At 41.4% G+C, this 21,173-nt stretch overlaps 1 protein-coding gene across 1 annotated transcript in view; it reads right to left on the bottom strand.

Moving 5' to 3' along the window:
* Nucleotides 1–4,494: 4,494 nt before the first annotated feature.
* Nucleotides 4,495–21,173, bottom strand: part of cdh13 (cadherin 13, H-cadherin (heart)) — a 768,401-nt gene continuing 751,722 nt past the window's right edge. Inside the window, exon 14 of the mRNA XM_067998100.1 lies at nucleotides 4,495–10,488. Coding sequence (XP_067854201.1) covers nucleotides 10,481–10,488 — 8 coding nt within the window. The 3' untranslated portion in view covers nucleotides 4,495–10,480. The remainder of the gene's footprint in view (nucleotides 10,489–21,173) is intronic.

Genomic DNA, 21,173 nt, shown 5'->3' with positions numbered 1-21,173 from the left:
AGAGGTGTCATGAGCCACGTGTGTAGGGGATACCCCTTGTCGCCGAGGAGCCAGCCGTTGCCGGCGTTGGGTGCCTGCAGGATGGGCGGGACGGCGGACTCCCTGAGGACGAAGGCATCGTGGCAGCTGCCGGGGTATCTGGCGCACACGTGTAGGAATCTCTGGCGGTGGTCACAGATGAGCTGGGCGTTCATGGAGTGATACCCCTTCCTGTTGATGAACAGCCCTGGCTCATGCGGAGGTGCCCGTATTGCGATGTGGGTGCAGTTGATTACACCCTGCACCCGTGGGAAGCCGGCCATGGCATGGAATCCAACCGCCCTCTCCATCTGGCTGCGCTCGTCCATGGCGAAGTTGATGTAGTGGGAGGCCCTGCGGAACAACCCATCGGTGACCTGCCTTATGCACTTGTGTGCAGAGGACTGACAGACCCCGGTGATGTCCCCGGTGAGGGCAGTGGTGACTTTGACGGCGACAGGTAGGAAGATGCTGCTTGGTCCATCAGGGAGCAGCTCATCGTTAAGGAGGCTGCAGATGTCGGCGACTACCTGGCGATTGACTCTGAGCCTCCGTATGCACTGCTCCTCGGAGAGGTCCATGAAGCTGAGCCTCGCTCTGTACACCCTGTGCGGAGGGTAGTGCCTCCTGCGACGCATCTCTCTCTGCGGTTGCCCTCCCTCCTGCTGTGCAGGTGGGTGTGCCGCAGCACCGTGTTGGGGGGCCCCACGTCTCCGAGGCGGACGGCGTGGACTGCGAGGCTGCTGGGGCTGGTCATCCTGTTCGTCCTCCGACGATGTCAACGCACCACCCATCTGGCAGGTGTTGGTCTGAGGGGTTGTGCAGGGTAGGTGGGTGGGTCCTCGGACTGGGGCTGCGGTTTCGTGTCGGTCTGTCCTCTGGCTTGGCGGGGGGTGGTGGAGGGCAGGGGTTGCCCTATGTGACGCGGTGGCCTCCTGCGTGGGTGAGGGCTCTCCCCCGTGGAGCGCACCTTGGCACCTGCCACAGGCTGCTGGCTGCAACACGCCTGGTTGGAAAGGTACTGTTTCCCCCAGTGTGTGAAACTCACTGCCTTGAACCTAAAATCCCACACTTCCTCTTTTGACAGCTGCTTCAGCTCATTAACTGACCACAACGAGCAAGTTAAGTACTCTCAAGTGGAACCCCGCTGGCTTTAATTGCCTGCGGGATTCCCACCAGCGGGGCTCGCACGCGCAGCCCCGCACGTCAGCGCGGTACCCGGAAGTGGCCGGGATTTCGTCGCGATCCGGTCACGTGACCGGATATCGGGATTTTCGGGGCCACCCCGCTGGGAACCCGCCGGAAACGCGATCGCAAAATCGAGCCCTTTGTGTCCTCCTCGCTGCTTACTTTCCTACCTAGCTTTGTATGGTCAGCAAACTTGGATACATTACACTTGGTCCCTTCATCCAAGTCATTAATATAGATTGTAAATACCTGAGGCCCAAGCATCGATCCTTGCGGTTCCCCAACGCAAGTGGATTTTAAGCTTCATTGACCTCAAGTCATCCAATTCACATTGATTAAGATCACATTCTATACATGTAGTCAGGAATTTCCCACTCATTACACAGTGCAATTATATTTTATATTTGGTGTTAATGGCAATAATATTCTACCATCAGGCATTTTTTATCATCTCATCTAGTGAGAGGGAACTACTGCAGAGGATGACCAGAAGAGGACTGGTACACCTCAGCTGGGTAGTGTTGGTACAAGAGGGCATCACAGGAATGATGAAAGTTGTTTTTATCTCTGATCAATTGTTTTACTTTAATTTAGAAATAATTACTAGACCTCAAATAGGGACTCTGGTCCAAGACAATAATGGAAGTTGCATTCAAAAAAAAAACAAAGCAAGGTCACCCAGATCTCAGATCTGCCATAATACAATCTGAGGCAAGTATGCTTGAGAAATGTGGCATCTTTGTGTGTCTTGCTGGAAGGGAAGACACTCACTTGGATCAATGATTTATGAGTGGCTATTATGTATGAGAAAAGTCCAAGATTGATGTGCCCTTTCATCTTTACTCACAATTGATACCAGGGAGATTTTTTTAAAGTAACTAATGTCAGTGGACTGTCAATCGTGAAAATTAAGTTTGAATTCTAGTCTTGAACAATATCTACACCTATACTTTCCTTAGGGCAAATTTGCAACACTTTATAGTGGGTTGCCTTGGGGAGGGAGAGGAAGTTGGTTGATGGAGAAGAGTCACGTCTCACACCAATACAAGGGAATGGCGTTTACCTTGGGGGATAGAAAATAAATTACAACTGCAAAAAAAAACATTCTTAACACTAAGATCTTTTCAACCATGAAACATTTGATTTAATGTAAGAAAAAGAATATTGCAAGGGAAAAATTACAATCAATCGTAAAGATTTAGGAACATGAAAAGAAAATCAACACACCATAAAAACGTGGTTTAATTGTTAATACTTGTGGCACTGGATCATATGGTTATGAGTTCAAACTCCATACCAGAACTTGAGTATATAATCCAAGCTGACATTCCCTGCAGTACCAAGTACGTTGTTGGAGGTGTCATCCTTTAGATGAGACTTCAAATCAAGGACCAGATATTCTGTTTAGGTGGATGCTAAATCCCATGGTACTATTCAAAGAACAGCAGGGACTTCTCCCAGTTAACTGGCTGATATTGCCCTATCGACCAAAACCACCAAATAATCTTATTTAGCCATCCATCTCATTACTGATTGTGGGACACTGTTGGTGTAGAATGGCTTCAGCATTTACTAACATAACTACAGCCAGTGCATTCCAGAAGTAAGTAATTTAATGAAATGCTTTGAGATGTGCCAACATGATAAGTTGCAATATAAATGGTAGTATTATTGTAAATAGGTGGGAATAGAAAGGATGCACTACGAGAAGCAAGGCAGAACTGGAAATGGATGGAGACACACACAGTACTACTTACAATTCACTTTGCAGATTGGTAAAGTGCCAATGGATATGTTAACTCATTTGAATGCTATTTGGCTGCTATTTAGCTGCTGGGGCTGTGGACAAAATAACTGCTGCAGTGCTTCTTGCTTTGATGCTTCAGAATTTATCCAAAGTTGACTGGATTATGCCTGTGAGGCTGCCATGACATTCTTTAGACTTATGGCATGCAGCTATATTGACTTTTGAAGCCAATTTTCAGGCAATCAGAGGCCAATTTATTTTCATGTGAGCCCATCTCCAAAATGGTCACGTAGAATAATTCATTACATATAATGTACACCACAGAAACAGGCCATTCGACCCAGCTGGTCCATGCCAGTGTTTATGCTCCACACGAACCTCCTCCCTCCCTACTTTATCTAACCCCATCAGCATATCCTTCTATTGCTTTCTCCCTCGTGTATTTATCTAGGTTTCCCTTAAATGCATCTATGCTATTCACCTCAACTACTCCATGTGATGGCGAGTTCCACATTCTGGGTAAAGAAGTTTGTTCTGAATTCCCTATTGGTTGGTGGGATGCAGAAGATGAAGAAAATAGTAAAAGTCTTTAAACTTTTTTTAAGGGAAGAAACAAATAGAATAGGATATATTAGTTATAGATAAGGTAAAATGAAATTAAAAATTGAAAAGAGGAGTAAAGGGGAAGAAGAGATAATAGGGGGTGATGCAAACAGAAATTAAATGCCTTGTTTCCCGGGTGGATCAACAAGTTTATCTAGTCAGTAGCTGAGCGATACAGGCCAGGAGAGTCCCTGATTTGATCCACTACCTGTGCTCAGTTAGCTCATTTCAGGGAAGGTATAATTGGCTCCAGTGCCCCAGGTTAAGCAAGGGAAAATTACCCAAGTTTCTGCTTCTATTCATCGTCCTCATGCATATATATATATATATATATATATATATACACACACAAACAGGAACACATTTTGGTGGAAGTGTGTATGTGTGCATGGACATCTCATAAGGAGAGGGTAGGGCTTGGTTGTGATGCCTCCCATAGTGGACTACTCGATGAAGACGCACTCTCAATGCTCCCAGGTGAATAGTATCCACTTAGGCCAGGTACTACCTCGGCACCATTGGAGCTGTGTCCGAGCAAAGATCAAACACTTTCAGGAGAGGAAGGGAGGGGAGAAAATTAGAACGTGAATAAAGCAAGCTGCTTAATTCTTAAATGCTAATTTTACTTGTATAGGATTAATATTGCAAGAGTAAAGCTATTCCTAACATTCCAGTAGCTTTATTACTGGAATATTAGGTTTTGTTTCAGAATCTCACTGCGTTAGCTAAAAACGTTCAAAAAATGGTCAGCCCTGGGAGACTGGAATTATCTGGAGATGCCAACAGTCTAAAGGCTAACAAGTGAAAAGTTCCAGTACTGCTACAATTGACAAATATGTCATGTTCCCACCAGCTACACTAAGGATTCCAAATCTGTATGACTAAGATCACAGAGAAAAAAAATACTGTGAAAATAATTTCAAAGATTCCCAGAAGAATAAAATCCCAGACTTCCTTTATTTCAGCATCGCACAAATAAATACAAGTTTTTTTTTGCAATCACATCATGTTCATGAATGTAACATTTATTACAGCTAAGTAACAGCAAGCATTTCAGCAAATATGTTTTAATGAAGTAATTAACAGCACCTATATCCGAATGGATCAATTTGGCAACAGACCCTTTTTTGTGAAGTTCTAAGCAGTAAAAATAAAGTGGTTAGAGTTGGTATGCTAGGTTTAGGGCAGCCATGTTTCACCCTTACAACTGAGAGAAAAAAATATATATAATTTTTAAATAACAAAATGTCATTTAATATGTGCATCTGAAACATGTGCATCAGTTTGCATTTGTACATTCACTAATAAAGATACTGAGATTCATTTCACAAATAACATTTAATTAAGAGGAAATATAATTGATAAAATACTATTTTGAACTCCTAGAGTGCCACATCATTTTATGCCCTGATTGCTTTCATTGTTAAATTTAAATAGTTAGCACATGTTCTTTTAAAACATCACTACAGTTTATCAAAACGCTCTCCAAGGGATTGTCTCAAAAGTTTTTGCTTCCCCTTAATGCTCAGGGTTTAATATATTGCAGGTTTAAGTCAGATGAAAGCAAGGTTATTTTGTATTTCACTCTCAATTAGAAAGCCCCACCATATCTTCCATTCACAGCCTGTGTAGAAGATCAAATCCTGGAACACTCACATTCTTCTTTATATCCCTTTTGGTGGACCTGATTCTCAATTGAAGCTAATGAGCAGTATTTAAAATAAGCGGGACATGGAAAGCAACAGTATAATATCAAGGGAAGCACAGACGGCAGTTTTAAAAAAAAATCCAGGGAATACTATTTTAAAAATGTACTTCTTTGTGATCAAGATGAGGGATGTTTGTTCCATTTTCAGCACTTTTTCCATTTCAGGCACTCAGCATCAGCACCACCAAGCAAGGTATAGTTAGATCAGATATAAAGTAAAGCTTCCTGTATGCTGGCCCAATAATAGGTACCTGCTTCAACTACAGCGGTGTGCTATTTTTCATTTCTTACACCAGTCACCCTGCAGCCATTTTGGATAAGATTGCCAATTTATTACCAACCTGTGCCAAATTAGGAAAGGTTTTGTGATATGCGCTCATGCCCACTAGAAGCTTGGCCAAGACTGCTCAAACTCATTTCACATAGGGCCCTCAAAATCAGGAAACAGAAGAGGACTTTTATCCCATCAGTCCAGTGTAAATTTGAACTCGGGTCCCAGAAATCAAAGGCCTGTGTCTAACAGCATAAATTGGCCACCATATACCATTAAAAAAAATTTTAAAAAGACACACTGTGGAAATATCTTCAGGTCCATACCAAGTAAGAAATAAACTTTAAGGAATTATTGAAGAATGTTTTCCTGTAGCAGCCCTCATTATTTTTGCTTGTCTTAACAATTCTTATCTGGACATGAATTTTATTATGGGCACATTCTGCCCGTCCCGTTACATTCATGAAGTTTCTCAAAATCTGCCCAACTGCTGTATTTCTCATGTTTATTCCACACTATTCAAATTGTCTTGCGTGAAGAGCAAGACAACTAATATAAAATGAAGTTTATATTAATTGCCATGCTCTTCGTGCACTTTGAACTTTAACTGCCTCTTTGACCGTCAACCATCTCTCAAAGACATCCCTGCGCCTATTTGCAAATGAACTACCCCCTTAAGTTCAACCTGGGTCAATTGTTTAAGCTGAAATGAGAGTAATGCCTACAAATAATGCTACGGGGTGGCACGGAGAATGAGTGGGCTCAGCCCAATGTAGTAGGTTTCAGTCCCACTATGCTCAGTTCCCAATCAGATCCTCATTCAGAGAGGCACTGCACAGAGGCATTTTCAGCAAGGAAGAAAAAGCACAGAGCAGACTGACAACAGGCGAGTGGTTCCTGACCCCATACAGTTGGTCAGTAAGAGGTGATTTAGAAGCAGACTGTGCAGCTGATGTCTCAGTTGCAGCTTTCAGGCAAAAAGAAAAGGAAAGAAAAAGGTAAAACTAAATGCCCCGATAAAAATAATTACAAATTTCCCATTATTCAAACCTTTCTTTTTCTCCATCTGTCGCCAGGAAGCTTCCCCTGACAGTTCAAATCACATAAGGTTGTTTGTTCTTAATAGCAGGAGAGAACAACTAAATTGGGCAGTTCTGCTATCAAGAACGAGGAGCTTTTAACAGTTTCTGGCAGCTAATATACTTGAATTTTTTTTTGTGGACACATTAACTTGCAGGTCAGGCAGATACGACCAGTAAGGGATAGTCCCATTTTCACACACAAATCATGAATGAACGAGACCTTAACTATGTACTACTCAATCAAAGTATTTAGGGGTGAAGTGACAATATTTGAGACAACCCCTTTGGAGGTCCACATATTTATTTTACATTTTCCAAGATACCTATATTTAGTAATTGTTGTCCCTTTGAATTCCCAAATTATGGTGTTATATTACATTTTAAGCTAATAACATGATTTTTAGATGGATTTCAATTTCTCACAAATTAGTAAAGTGTTAGAAATGCAATATTTCATTTTTTGCTTTCAGGTACATGGAGTTTAGTAACTATTTAACACACTGCGGGGTAGATTTTGACTTTGCGCGATAGCGTAAAACGGGTGATAGCGAATCGGCAGCCCGTTTTACATCTCTCCCGGTTTTTAATTCCACTGAGGTCAATGGAAATAAAAATCAAGAGAGATGTAAAACAGGTTGCCGATTCGCTATCATCCATTTCAGACTATCGCGCAAAGTCAAAATTACCCACTGCATTTCTGCCATCACAAAGCTCCCTAAATTCCAATGTCAGAGAACTGGCTTAAGCTTCATTGGGCGATTTTAATCAGTGGAACTCCTTTATTTAAGGTTGACAAATTAAAAGGAATTTTATGCTATGTACTTATACCAGCTACAAATTAAACCAACTTATCTCATTTTACTGATGATCTTCATAGTTGTCTATGACGAATGCCTTTCACTACTGATCCTTGGACCACATTCAAACTCTGATCTTGACAGGATGAAGTTGATATCTCAGTTTAACTGTTCAATTTAATGTTTGATATTGGTTAATTTGCCAACTGCCTCATAACATTAATGATTATCCCAAAGAGCAGGACTCTCAGTTTATTTCTGAAGAAAACTACAGAATATGTTCCCAAAAATAGTAAGGATGCAAAAAATTTGGGATACTTCGCTTACAGGGAGGTCTCAAAAAATTATTTTAAAGGAATTTGATGATCTATGGGCATGATTTTGACCTGGAGCTGGGAAGAGAGCAGATTGACAGGCCGGCTGTGGGGTGGGAAGGCTGGGGAGAGGAGAGGAGGGAGATATCGTGAGCCGTGGTCGACATCGGGAGGGGGTGGCCGTGGTGGACATGGGGGGAGGGGCATGAAGGAGATCAGAGGAGGGGCATGGAGGACATCAGCTCGGCAGAAGATTGGAGGTCGGTAGGACAGAAGATCAGAGGTTGACAGGACAGAAGATCGGAGGTAAGGGGGGGGGGTGGTCGAAGGGTCGCCCATCGGAGGGGGTCTCCATCAGGGTGTCTCAGTCAGGGGGGAGAAGCGTCTCTGTCGGGGGGGGGGGGGGGGAGAAGCGTCTCTGTCGGGGGCGGGGGGGGGGGTGGCATCCGTCGGGGGGAGGCGTCTCCATTGGGGGGAGAGGTGTCTCCATTGGGGGGGGGGGGGGGGGGCATCGGTCCCCATCGGGGGCTGGAGGATCTCCTTTGATGGGGGGGGGGGATCAGCCGATCGCGGGGGTCCGATCACAGCAGGTAAGCTTGTTGGACCGGGAAGAAACATTCCTGCTCCTCCTCGCCCACGAGCAGTGCAATAAAGGCACTTACCTCATGCATTCGGCCCTTCTTGCCTCCTTTCACCTAGCGAGATTCATGAGCCCCGGGAAAGCCATCTTGGAGTCGTTAAATTTAAAGGTGAGTAACATGAAATAATTAAAAACCTACCTTAACTATTTCAAGTAGGTAAATTGCCCCTTTAACGATCTGTCTGCCGGCAGTAATTGGGGAGGCGACTTTCGGGATTCGGCTGCGTGCGCGCGTCCAAAGGCGTCCACATTAAATCCGAAAGTGGGCGCGTTGGAGCCGGGGAGCGGTTTCGATTTAAAATGGTACAGTTTTTACCACCCACATGCCCCCAACCCACCTGTTCTTGGGAGTTAAAATTACCCCCAATATCTCTCAGAAAGTTTTGAAATGTATAGTAATCAGAACAAAATTCCATTAAAAGAAGCAGGTATATATACGCACTTCATCATATATTATGATTTTTAATATGTAAAATAAGGCTTCTTTTAACCTAAAACTGTAAATAATTTACCCTGAAAGTAGCCCTAACTAGCTCTAGGAGATGTTAAATCTTGATGTAAATTATAAAGTAAGAGAAAGAAAAAACAGCTGTACACATGTAAGAAATTTAACTATAAACTTACCATGAATTTAAAATTCCTTCCTTCCTTTGGACCATATATTTTTTTAAAGAGAGTTCTAAAAATGATATTTTTGGCTGGGGTTTTACCAGCGGCAGTTTTTTTAGGTTCACTAGATAATTGTATTACGGTTATATCTTTCACTTGAGATATGGCTATTATGCAGACTTGTGATTTAAGTGGTGCTGGTAAGCATTGTAGGCCTGTGAGCTGAGTTTAGTTGGACAGTATGCATGCTAATGAGGTGAGTGTCACAGGATGTTGACAGTTAACATCATTAAAACAGGGAAAGGAGACGGGAGGCCATTTGGCAGGTTGCAGTGAGTTGCAACTTGCAAACCTCCAAAATATTGATTGCAAAAAAACCCACCACAACACCAAGACTAACGGCCAATGGACCTCTAAGGGAGTCCTGCAGTCCCTCCACTAGTGCTCACATGATGGTGAATGGAGAAAATAAGCAGATGTTTGCAATTTTCCCCATGTAAGTAAGGGTTTGTTGTCATTCCTCAGACTGCAAAGGTACAAGGTATTTAAAAATGTGAGGATTTGTTGCATTGTGGCTGCCATCTGGAATATATCATAAACCTCACAGTGCCGAAGAACCAAGCCTATTTAAGACAGCACTGACTCTTAATTTGTGGCAAAAATCCAAATCACAAATTAGTTTGTAACATTGTAACTGCTTTGACAAGATTGTCCTCAGTTCTTATCCCAGCAGAACCCATATTTATGACATCTAGATATCTAGCTGTCATAGTCTTGAATTATTCTAGAATAAAGCACAATTGTCCTTTACTCGCCTGTCACTTGGCACTTACTATCCCTAATTTTAAGCTATGCAAACTTTTTTTGATTAAACATTGTTAGTGATAGCAGAGGCTCGTAATCTTAATTAATATGTGGTACAGTCCTGTATGTGGCAGTATGGAGGTTACTGAATCTAATTCTGCCTAAATATACTGCTTGAAAGGAAAAAAGGGAAACAAAGGCATGTACAGCAATATTTACCACTTACGCACAATCTATGTTTAACTTCCTTGACACACAGAGAACAACTTGCCTTACAAGAACCAACAGCATGTCTTACTTAGCTTCCAAATAGTGTCTCCTGTAGAAAATGTTTTGCTTTGACAAAATATCCTTCTTTTCAATGCCATTACAATTAAAATATTGTAGAGCAGAGCATTGGGTTAATTGTGTATTCTGTCCTCACGTCCTCTGCATAGATGTTCAGTCTAACTTCAAGGAAAAGCAATGTAACACTTGCTCATAGAGGTGGAACCCATTAGTGGAAGCTAGTAAGGTCAGAGGCTGTCATTGACCGGAGCACAGTTTGATAGACTAGTGAAGGTACAAATTAAAGCGTGCTTGGAGCAAGGAGGTCTAGAACTTGAGCAACTGTAAATCCTGTAAACTCTTCGGATTTGGCTTTTTTTTTCCTCTTGTTGCCACAGCAACTCAGTGGGCAGCACCAAACATCAGCACTTGTTACAGGCCTGGGAAATAAGAAAAAGTCGTCGATTATAGAGGTGCATCAATATCATGCAATTGAAAAGAAATACACTCACTCCCATCACACTGTTTATTTGTGATTCGTGTTTCGTAACATTTTATAGGGTTGAAACTAATTTTAACTTGAGGATATCCTGTTCAGTTAATAGACAGATTGAAGAGACTGGATAAAATCTCTCCCTACCGTGTGGTAAGGTAATGAGGTTCCAATGAAACAATTGTTGAAATGGACTGCTCAGCTGATTTTATTTCATAAACAACCATAAAGAAACACTTAGTGGATACTTTTAACCTAACCCGCGAAGCAGGAAACTGATGCGGTCAGATCAGCCAGCTGGTTTACACCCCGCTTGATTTTACTTTCGAGTCAGCCTCCAAAATGGGAGAAGGCAGGAAAGCACCTTCCAATGTCGAACTTTTGATGGTAACAATACGTTGTGTCAGTAGTTAATTTGGTGTTGCTAGATGTGTTCTTTAACAGAAGTCAAAGGTATCAGCCCATCATTGTTGGAGCACACAGACTGGAGTGTAAAAAAATTCTAAACAGATTTTACTCCAGATTTGTTTTTAAGCCCTTTACTCTAGATTTAAAAAAAATTCTAAACAGATTTTACTCTAGACTTTGTTTTTAAGCCCTTTTACCCTATTTTCTCTTTCCTTTAATTAAATCAACTACTTTTATACTCAAGCAGAAACTTTAGAATCCCTCTGTGAATAGACATTGTTAAAAGAAAGTTTTACATCAAGACAACGGAATTTTTAAACAGGAAAGTGTTTTCCTTTTGAGGCATATATTGTGCCTGGTGCTATTCCTAAATGAATGCTTAATGTGCTCATACTAAATTCCTCTGTGGCAAGTATTAACCTTTTTTTAAAAAAACATGGTTAATCCATGCACAAATCAGAATTTAACATGCACACATTAAGTGTTTATACTGGAATAGCACTGGTCTTAAAATATACCCCATTACCTCTATATATTTAGTGAGTTTGGGGGGTGGGGGAGGGATAATCTCCCACACAGCAAGCACTCTGAAAAATGGAAATGTCAGATCATAAAAGCAGTGAGGGGGGAGAGAGAGAGAGACAGAGAGATTCTGAGATTACTGCGAAGTGACACTATTGAGTCAATGCATGGAGAGTCATTGCATCTGATTTGTGCCATATCTGATCTGGTTGTAATAAGGAAAGCAAAGTGTTTAGTATTATTAGAATTGTGATCTATCATCTTAAATGAAAGATCACACACAAAGTGTTGTGCTTATAAACTATACCTATGGGACAGTCAGAAAGAATATTGTAGGCAAAGATTTTTTTTCTGTATGTTGCATTTCCATTTTCACTGCACCTAGCATTCAAAGGAAGTCTTCTTCGAGTATTGTTCCTTTTAGGTTTGCGAAGAATATGGAAAGTTTGCTTTTTGTAGCAAAATCATAAACGCCTACCAAGAACACCTTTGTGATTTCCTTACTAATATAGGATAGTGGAAATCTTCCCATATTATCTTCTAGTTCATTGTGTTTCATGTCTCTTGAGTAATTAAGTAATTAATTGTTAGTGACTTTCTGACCAGACTATTTTTATTCTGGCTTCTCTGGTCTTTGCCAGTTGAACTGAAAAGGAGCAATCACTAAATTTAATAATATCATCTGGCTGCCACTAGATACCCTTATATTCATAGGAGTGAAGCTAAGAGTTTAGGCAGTTTGACAGATTACATTTTGCTGCCTCATTAATTTTAAAGTTTCTGCTGTAATTCAAAAATGACCAGTCACTCAAACTTCCAGTATCAAGAGTTCAGCCACAGTATAATGTGAGGAACACAATAGCATAGGAAGCACAGGTATTACACATTGAATATTACTATCTGATTTTATTTAATTGATCAAGGGCTCTGTGCGAGGATGGTTTTGCATTGCTTCAATATTGGGCATAACTAAAACGATTATCTTTTGTCTAGCATGTCATACATTAAAGTGGCAGGAAAAAAAATGTAACAATGTTCTTACTGAACAAAATAAGTAACTTAGTCAAACTGTTTTGCTGAATTAACAATAAGTAAAGATCCCATAGAAAAGCAGTCACTTGAAAAGCTGTAATTTTAACCAACTAAATTGTTCCAGCAGCTATTTTTATTTCTGATCCAGCTGAATGTAGCCATGTAAATAACATTTCTAAAACAATAAACACAATAAAAATAGTAAAATTCCCTTAAATTCATAAAGTTAGTCACATAGTTGCCTCTATAGTATTCCACATTCCTACATTAGAGTTTCTTCCCAGAGATCTGCCCCTGTTTGTGGGATTTGGGCTTGAGTTCTGCTTCAGTTCCACAGTTTGGTAACGTTACCTGCGTCTTTGGTGCTGTGGATTTTCTCCTCCTGTGGACAAATTATGTACGTATGCATCATGAGGGCTGTGGCTTTCAGCCTGCTCCATGAAACTGTAATACCCAGAGTGCAACATAACAGCTCATGCCACATGAGAACCAGGCAGGAAACATACAAATAAAGTAGTAGAATTTAAAAACAATTTTTTTTAAAAAAGGTTTCAATTTTTCCCATCATTTTATATAGTTTAAGAAATTAAATAAATCTTCTGAGCCAAAGGTGTTGTTCGGGATAAAAATACACACACACACATATTACATATATGTACATACACACACATACCTACATAAGTTATTTTCTTAGTGTGCTTGGGATTATACATGACACATTGGACTTCTGCCTATTCCTGTCTTCAGTGCTGTGCTAAAATTCTTGCAGTAGGATTTATACACAGCAATGTAGAAGAATTCCATAGACTGCTGATGTATGCATGTATTATATATGTATTTAGCAATAATGATTGATTTTTAAAACAATAGAATAGACACAAACAGGTTCGAATCCACAGATGTCAGCCCCATGTGAGTGGCTCTCCAGTGGTCTTCACATTATAAAGGAACAACAGAAAAATTGCTGGTTGGACAGATCTGCCAAATAAATGTGGGCAAAAGTATAAAGGACAGCCAGAGTGTGTTATTGGACGTCTTGACCTTGAGGTGAAAACTACAAAACAAAAATGGTGTGAATGACAAACTGACTAATTCCAACCAAAGTGACCTTACAATGTTTCAGACAATTCTAAATTATGTGGAATAAGCCTCCCCTCCCCCCGTCCTTCCTTCCCCCCTTTGCCTGGCTCTGAACTTGCCTAAAACCTGTTAAATCTTTAACTTCTTCCAGTTCTAACGAAAGGTCATTGACCTGAAACGTTAACTCTGTTTCTCTCTCTATGGATGCTAACTGACTTGTTGAGTGTTTCCAGCATTTTCTGTTTTTATTTCTAAATTATGTTCTGTGTGTTGGAAATAACTTAATTTAGAAAAACTGTGAAAACTGATGTGGTGCAATGTTTTAAAAATGTAAAACGATCCAATATTGAAATGCAGCATAAAGGTTAAAATTAACTATTGATTTCTCAGAAAAATAAAAACATAGCAGCCTAGGGCATAACAGAAAAATATATGTAAAGTGTGTATAAATTAATTTTCAAGCCATAGTTTCATTTTCAGTTTCAAAGTTGTGATGTGCGTATCATCAATATGTATTGGACGAAACATAAAATCTTAGTGTATTTAAGGTGATTTAAAAGGTCAGTATCTGCATGTAAATTATAACAATAACATCAACCTGCTATAAGGGAGGTATTATATGAGCATTGAGATGTATCAGATGTGAACATGTCTTTAATAAATGGAGGTCAAACCTGTCTCTAAACTTTTTCTAGGATGTGACAAAATGAAAGCATTAAAAGACCTTGTGCCGATTTTGTGCTGATATCAGCAGGGCAGCAGACACTACAAATAGCCATAGTGATTTGGGTTAGGGAAAGGAAAATTGATCCAAGGTTCCTGTTTCTGATTACAATCCAGTAATCTTTACTGGAAAGTGGCCAATGTAACACCTCTGGTCAAAAAGGGGAAAGAGATAAACCAGGTAACTATAGACCAGTCAGCCTAACATCAATGAGGTAAGCTTCTAAAGAATAACATTAATACTGACCTAGAAAGAAATGGGTTAATTAAGGACAGCCAGCAAAGATTTGTAACTGACAGGTAATGTCTCGCAAATTTATTCGAGCTCTTTGAGGAAATAATAGTGAATCGATAAAGGAAATTAAGTTGTATAAGGACTTTCAAAAGGCATTTGTTAACATAGGAACAGGAGTAGGCCATGCAACCCCTCGAGCCTGTTCTGCCATTCAATTAGATTGAATGCTACATAGGAGGCAAGTTCATAAAATTAAGGCACACATTATGAAAGGGAATATGGAAGCGTGGATAAAAAGTTGGTTGATGGATGTTTTTTGGAGTGGAGGACCAGCTGCATTCAGGAAAACATGGTCGACATGCAACCTAACCAGCGGTCCTTAGCTTAAAGGGGCCGCTGGAGGCCGCCACCGAATAGGTATGTTTTTTTACAAAATACTTACCTCAATGTGGAGTCGGAAGGTGCAAGAATGCTCCTCCCGACTCCACTGCAGTGACAAAGACAAATGCCAACCCCCGTTTGGCCCTCTCCAATCACCTCCCTCTCTCTCCTGATCACCCCCCTCCGTCTCTCAATCGCTCCCTCCTCCTCTCCCAGGACCTACCTGAGGGTCGCTGCCGGCGATGCAGTGGCCCGAAATTGAAATTTTCCTTGCCGGCGAGCTGCATGGGGACACCCAGCAGGTGTCTGCAGCTCACCGGTCTCCTGTAAATGAGGCCTGAGGCCCAATATCGAGTGGGCCTTTGGGCCTACCCTTTCCGGCGGAGAGATTGCTCCTTGTGCCCAGTTCGTGCCGGCTGGCCATCGCAAACCAATGTCTAGGCCACCTTTTTCTATTAAACAGCCTGTAGAAAACTGAAAGATGCAGTACTTACTAACATCATTACAAATTCATTGCTGGAATCTTAGATTGCGTTACACATACTGGAGGGAGTTATTCGGCATATGGTAGGGGCTTCCCATAATTTGTAGCCTGTTGAACAGTGTGGCTTTTCTGGCTATGATTTTGATGGGAGGTTAAATCCACGAGGGGTTTGACTACTGACCATAACTGACTATGTTGTCTTTCAGGGCTCCCTGGAGCTTTCTGTGACCCCAGTCACTGGCAGAGAGTCAACCTCTTGCTCCACGGTGTGTAAAGGAGCGTATTGGTCATGTGAATCAAGCATTGCAACTAACACTTAGGTCTAAATTTTAACACGGAGCCTGGAAGAGGGTGGGAAGGGCATTGGGTTTCCTGGGCGTCTTTACGATTTTAACGTAAGGACTTTTATTGTTTTTTTAAAATCGGTTTCCCATTCGACAGGCCAGTCAGATTGACTGGTTGGCCGTCAGTCGGACGGGAGAAGAGCCAGGAAGTGGATGCGAGACGATAAGTCTTAGATTGGTGGGGGGGAGAATCGGTCATGAGGGGAGGAGGTCAGGATTGGGGGTCATCGGTGGTGGGGGGGGAAGTCATCGGGGGGTCGGAATTCATCGGCGGTCATTGGGGGGGTGTCCAGAATCACTGGGACGGGTCGGGAGTCATCGATGGGGGGTCAGGAGTCATCAAGGGGGCATCGGGAGTCATCGGGGGGGGAGTCGGAGAACGTGGGGAGTGGTAGGAGATCGTGGGGGGTCGCTGCAGGTAAGCTTATTAGATCTGGGGGAAGCACTCCTGCTCCTCCGCGGCCCACAAGTTGTGCTATAAAGGCACTTACCTGCCGTTTCGGGCCTTCTCGCCTCCTCTCATGTAGCAAGAAGCGAAGGCCCGGGAATCTCGGCCACCAGGGGTTAAAAATACAAAAGCTGTAAAAATGGAGGCCTGCAGCCTCCTTGAAAGCTTTCAGTGACCGACCCGCCTCCTGAGAGCAGGTTGGTTGCCCACTCCTTGACCCACCTCTGTTAAAACCAGAAGTGGACAAGTTGGAGGTGGCTTGGGGTCAGGTTTTAGATTTTAAAAATTTTTACTGCCTCCCCGTCCCCAACTCACCTGTTCTTCCGGGTTAAAATTTAGGTCTTAGTGTGCCTGAGGCAGGTGCTGTGGCAGATAACCCATTCAGAAGGAATAATGTGTGCTTTCTGGGTGGACCAGGTAAAATGTCTCCAAACAGTCTGCCTTCTTGGAATACTTTGTACTGTGCAGGATCCTTTGTGACATAGTTGGCTCTTTGGCACATCTAATAATATCCTGTGTTGAGGAGAAAAAGGAACTTTGGATTGTGAGGAATTGTGTGACTTGGCTTGAATCTTTGATTAGGGTGACCCGCAGGTACCTTTCTCTGCATTGTGACTCTCTCTGGATTATGTAACCCCTTGCCTATCTGACCTACTACTAACCTATATCTTTTGGAGGCCATTTTTCTGGTGCTTTTCTGTTTAGATGACAACGGGACATGCCTTAAGTTTGGATACAAATGATTATGTGCAAAATCTTACTCAAAACTTTGTTCTACTAACCATATATAATAGCCATGTGCATGACTCTATAGGGGGATTTCCACGCCCGCAGTGGAGAGTGCGGACCAGAAAATTGGGGCTAAAAATTTGTGACTACAGCTGCACACCACCACCACCCCCCTGCCCCGCACTCAAAGTGCAGTTCATGGAATTTCCCCTTATACAGGCAAATCAATTAACTGATTGCCTCTCTCCGAACATAATATTTTTGATGTAGGATGAAAAAAGGGCCTAGAAATTAGATGGCACCCGAATCCAATGAGACCAGCAGCAGGACTGCGGCAAATTCGTCCGGTGACCTCATTACAATAGTACCGGCAAGGTGCCTGCACCATTCGCGGTCCTAGAGGCAGCACATTGGTCGTCGGGGGGGGGTGGGGGTAGCAAGATCGGTCTCAGCAGACTCCAGGTCCTCCTGGCTCCACACTAAGATAAGTACAAAAAACTTAAAACTTACCTTTCAGATGGCAGCCTCAAAGGGACCACTGATTTGGCTGCTGAGCGCCCGAAAAAACTGACCGCAGCATGCACGGCACATTTTGAGTCCAATTTCACAAAGGGGCGTGGCTTGGACACCTAAGGAGGAGCTCTAACCAATATGGCGGGCACTGCACTTCCGCTGTGAATTGAGCAGGTGCATGGCCACCCGTCGTATTGGACGCTTAGGCACTAGTTTTACACCCGTAAAACGGGCACATCGCAATCCAATTTCTAGGCCAAGATGTTTTAGGAAAGGAAATGGCCGCTAGTCCGATCAAACCTGTCTCTTTTCTACAGATCAACCATGTCGACCTACCTTCTCACATTCCCTTCTCTACAAATGCATCTAATTGTCTTTTGAAGCTATATGCTTCAATGGCCATACCTGATAACATATTCCACAACTATATTAACTCTTCAAGGTTCATCGTTTTTAAAGGTGATTTGTTGAAAAAGATGGAGAGATGATTGCACTATACCTGCCAGAACCATTTAATCTGTCAATTCCTTTTAGCACAAAAACACAACTATGATCTTTATGTTAAACTAAAGGAAAAGCAAAGAAATTACGGTAACTAATGAAATTTGAAAGCACTCAAAATCTTTGAATTGGAAAAATGAAGTATGATAAATCCACACAGAAAAATATGGTATTTAACTACAGCAACAACTTGCATTTATATAGCGCCTTTAACATGGTAAAACATTCCAAGGCGCTTCCTCAAAAGTACCTCTGGAAAAGAGCAAAAGCAGTGGAACTGTAATATTGCCAGTCCCTTTATTCTAGATAATGTTTACATTGGTCCAGTAGAGATACAATATTATTGTGCTGCCGACAGTGTCATGCCAGTTATCATGAATTAATATATCCATAATGTACAGGACTTTTCAACTGCATCACCATGATAACTCCCCTAATACCATTTCAAACTCATGAATATTATACACACATTTCCAAATGCAATGCTGTGATAACACTGCTCAAGTCCAGTGCGCAGTATAAATAGCTTCAAATATCTAGGTTCTCTTCTGGGCAAAATTTCTAATTTGTTGTTGCTATCAATCCATTAAATACTAGAGAGACAGACGGACGTAGTGACATAGAGGGTGAAGACAGTGATTTGTTTTTCAAAGGTGTTGACAGATAGAAGCAAATACGGCACTAGTGGAATTATCTATTCACTCCCCATCAGTTTTACGCAACCCTACCATTTTCCAGTTTTTGTTTTTGTCAGTACTTTATGTTCCTTTGGTAATCTTTTAACGTATTTTAATGCTGACATATCCATGGTAGAGTGTGCTTTGAGTTAACCTTATCCCTGCTTGCAAGAAAATATTATTTTCATTTAACCTGCGTGGACCAATAATTCCTATTATTGCCTCATGCTTATTATGAACCATCACCCGTCCATGTATTCCAGTACCAACTTGTGGAGAGCAATTATTTTTTTCTTTTGAATTTTATTTGAGTATCTATAGACATACGAACAATGACGGACAGGAAAAGACCCTCTGTCTCACACAACTGCGATGCCTTGTGCGTCACAATAAATACATTTCCCACCCTACCTGAAAACCATGTAATCTCCTGGGAGAGGCAAAAAAATAGAAAAAAAACCCAGACCAATTTGAGGAAGAAAAGGGAAAGATCCTATGATCACACTAGTTTCATTTTCTTTATAAAATGAAAGTAGCTGTAGGGTGCATTTATACCGCAGTAATATTGGAGTTGCAGTATAACTTTGGAGTTGGGTTTCGACCTGACTCTCGGGGAGAGTGATGTGAGTTGGAGGAGGCAATGTCACCTTCCTTGAGTCTGAGATTGCCTCCTTCAAAACACTCACTACTCTGTGGAGTACAACTATGTAAGTCCAGGATGGTGTGACTCCTGGTTTTAAAAGTGCTTAGGTTATCCCTTGGACCTCCTCAGCAATTTTAAACTTAACATGGAGTTGATTTATGTGCTTAGAGAGTGCTGGTGCTCCCACTTGCACTCTTAAAACATTAAAGGGAAGGTCTGAACTTGCTCGCTGACAGGCAGTTGCAAAGCTCGCCCATAGGGTGGGAGAATTCCCATCAAAGCCAGACTGAAACCAATACTGGAGCTACTGATCCCGGATTGGTGGGTACAATATAAATACACTCTTACTTTCACCAAAACAAAAACTCTTTGCAATATCATTACTATATATCATGGACCAAATTTATGATTTGGCAGTTTCCAACATCCCCCCCCCAAGTAGATATATAGTTTGGAATATTAGTTCCTATCTAATCGAATTGCAATTTTCATCTTCCTGATAGAAATATTGTTAAAGAACTATTATTAAAACAGTCAGGAGAGGAGTGGACAAGCTAATATCACACTAGAGCCTCTGACTTTTCCCTTTGGAAGTTTTCAATCAAGAGTTCAGAGTCAGCCTTAATACAGTATAAAGCTCAATAAATGAAACAGGTTTTAAAAAATAGCTTGCAGATTTCTCCCCTTGGATACGAAAGGTGTCTGTGAGGAATTTTTGTTATGCTAATTTAAGTTTTTTTTTTGAATATGCAATGTATGCAGGGACTTATTTTCTGCACCGTGTCCAACTATCCAAATTTTTTACTGAGAGAAATTGCAATATGATTGCCTGAGCAGGGGCAGAACTTTTGTGTGTGCATAGATATGTCATATGGCTACAAAAAAAATTGGCATCCAATATTGGGAGAAAAAATACAAATTTTGCTGCATAGCAATCATGAAATGGTTTGTTATTGCATACCATTTATACTGGTATATCAGCCATGATCTTATTAAATGGCGGAGCAGGCTCGAAGGGCCAATTGGCCTACTCCTGCTCCTATTTCTTATGTTCTTATGTTCTTATAATTAAAAAAATAGATATCTGCAAATATAAAGTAGGAAAAAATGGCTAGCCGCATTATGTGTTCTTGTGGGGATTTGAGGGTCAATAGTGTTATGTGGTTAGTTTAGACTAATCAGCAACATTACATGCTCACTACAGTATTACAGACGCACAGACATACAAATACAATATTACTGACACAAGGGGGGAGAATTTCTACCGAGTTCTCTTGAAGTCCCACCGTAACTTCAGCAGAAGATTGGCATGAAGCCCTGCAGAAAAAGTGTGAATGGAGCTTTTCAGCCGCTTATGCTACTTCTTCGAAGCTTCATTGATCTTCCACCGCAGAACCCTCAGGGAAATTCCAGGCATGGGTTAGAACAGTATTGATGGGTATAAGATTTTGATTGTTATTAACCTTAATTGCTCAAAAACAGATGCTGTTTTGTCTTTTTAAACTTTAAAAGTCCTCTCAAACATATAACAAGCCTTTGCCAATGGCTATGTTTGTCAGTTTTGGCTTGACACCAGAACTTAGAATTCAACAAAGCAATGACCTCTGAGTATTGAAGATATAGTTTTCGTAGATCGGAAAAACAGAAAACTGGAGACAAACTAAAACAAAATAAAGTTCAAGATTAAAAGAAAAATCACTTGTTAAAAAATTCAAGCTAGAATTGTGTTCTCTGATTTCCAATTTGGACCTATGGAACCCAACATACATTACAACCTGAGCCTAGGATCTACAATTAGAATACAAGTGAATGAACATTTAATGTGTCCATATTACATTTCTCTGTCCACTTTTTTTTTAAAACAGAGGCTTCAGCTTGTTTAAAATAAAATGGGCTAACGCTTCCAGCAGAT

This window comes from Heptranchias perlo, chromosome 16, assembly GCF_035084215.1.
Source record: "Heptranchias perlo isolate sHepPer1 chromosome 16, sHepPer1.hap1, whole genome shotgun sequence".
Classification (NCBI taxonomy): domain Eukaryota; kingdom Metazoa; phylum Chordata; class Chondrichthyes; order Hexanchiformes; family Hexanchidae; genus Heptranchias; species Heptranchias perlo.
Note: the sequence above shows the minus strand (reverse complement) of the source record. Positions and strands in the feature narration are given on the sequence as shown.